General features: G+C 36.5%; 1 protein-coding gene across 1 annotated transcript in view; it reads right to left on the reverse strand.

Annotated features, from left to right (window-relative positions):
* Positions 1–966, reverse strand: part of nenf (neudesin neurotrophic factor) — a 6,341-nt gene extending 5,375 nt beyond the window's left edge. Inside the window, exons 1-3 of the mRNA XM_014018044.1 lie at positions 777–966; positions 619–679; positions 298–401 (exon numbers count right to left, since the gene is read on the reverse strand). Of these exons, the coding sequence (XP_013873498.1) occupies positions 298–401; positions 619–679; positions 777–920 (309 nt within the window). The 5' untranslated portion in view covers positions 921–966. The remainder of the gene's footprint in view (positions 1–297; positions 402–618; positions 680–776) is intronic.
* Between the last annotated feature and the right edge of the window lie 714 nt (positions 967–1,680).

Here is a 1,680-nt window from a genome sequence, read left to right on the forward strand (position 1 = left end):
GTGCTTAAAAGCCTGAATTTTGCCTGAAACTCTCAGACTGAAGAAGTCTCTTGGAGGAGAGACGAAACGTTTCATTAGAGAAGAACCCGTCCAGAAGACCAATACAATTTTTTTTCTTTTTGATTTTTTACCTGGATTACTGAGATACATCAGGACAAAATTTCAATACAATCAGCTAAAAATACAACACAGTCTTTACAACAAAAAGAGGAATCAAATATCAGTTTCCTCCACCCACGCTGATCAAGACAGAAAATAAACTGGGTGGGGTAAGGTGGAGCAGAGACCTGAACTCACGGTGTCTGATGTCAGGTCTGCAGGGTCCAGGGACATCTTGGCCACGGCTCGAGTGCAGTCTTTTCCAACCAGGGCGTTGTACGGAGCATTGTGTCCATAAAACTCTGAGAACAATAAATAAAATGGAGATTAAACTTCAGGCTCTGTGTTTATGTAATGAAATGGATGCAACAATAAAAGGAGACGGCAGAAAACTGGTTTGGGCTCAGAACAGGTTTTGAGATTTGTGAGGGTTATTGTTGCTATTTATTTATTTCTGTTTTCACCTAATTTTCACCTCTAAAAGCCTCTTTTAACTTCGTTTAAAATGCTCACAAATACCTTTTCCTTTAGTGACATCAAACACCACACCCTTTACTGCCATGTAAATAGGCTGACCCTCCTGAAGAGACAAGAAAGTGTAATCAATGAATCCTTACAACAAACACACAGCAGCACACCCACTGTAAGCCGCCTGCAACACGTCTCTGTGGGGTTACCTCGGTGCCGTCGTACCGCTTCAGCTCCTCCTCAGTGAACAGTCGCACTGGTTTAGTTGCTGCTTTGAATCTGAGTTTATCATCTTCTGCTAAAGTCGCAGACAGGAGAATTATCAGGACGAAAGTTCGCGCTGCTGCTGCCATGACAGGAACTTTGTTGGAGACTAGCCTGAACACAACTCTGAGCCCCGCCCAGCGGTGCTGCGTTTAGGAACCCTCGGAACTTTTAACTCATGTTAAAACGCGAGTTAATCATTAGTTTCATTTTGGTCATGGCATTGTTTTTTATTTTTATTTTTTATATCATTATAAAACAATATTTTATAGCTTTAAAACTTTTATTCTCTTCTGAGCAATAACTTTATGCAACAATTATTTCTATTTGTTTTGTTTACTAATTAAAAATTTAGATTTAGCTATTTGTGTTGTTGGTTTCCTACTTTCACTTTTTTAATATTCAGTTTTATAAGTAGCTAATTACCATTCATTTTAAACAAAATCAAAAGACATATATGCTTTGATCTATTATTTTATGAAATTTTCTATAAATAATTAAATCTGAAAGCTGTCACATTACAAAAATAATGTACAAAAACAAATAAAACACAGTGCTCCTCTATGTTTTGTGCAGCTTGTTTAAATTTTTAGGAGAATGTGGGGAGTGGTAGTTTAATTTTTCATGGATATTATAAAAAATAAAAGCCTCATCAGACTGCCATCTTAGAGCAGATGCTCTGTGTAATCTGTTTAGCAGGTGCAATGAAGTAACAACACCTTTAATTAATCATAACTTTCTAAATACTTCACTGATTTTCACCCTTTTTTGCTGCAAACTTTGTATACACAGCTATCACATCTGCAATGTTTTTAAGTTTTGTTTTTTACGTTTTGTTTAACTTTATTC

The sequence above is a fragment of the Austrofundulus limnaeus genome, unplaced genomic scaffold (assembly GCF_001266775.1).
Source record: "Austrofundulus limnaeus strain Quisiro unplaced genomic scaffold, Austrofundulus_limnaeus-1.0 Scaffold181, whole genome shotgun sequence".
In the NCBI taxonomy this organism is placed as follows: Eukaryota; Metazoa; Chordata; class Actinopteri; order Cyprinodontiformes; family Rivulidae; genus Austrofundulus; species Austrofundulus limnaeus.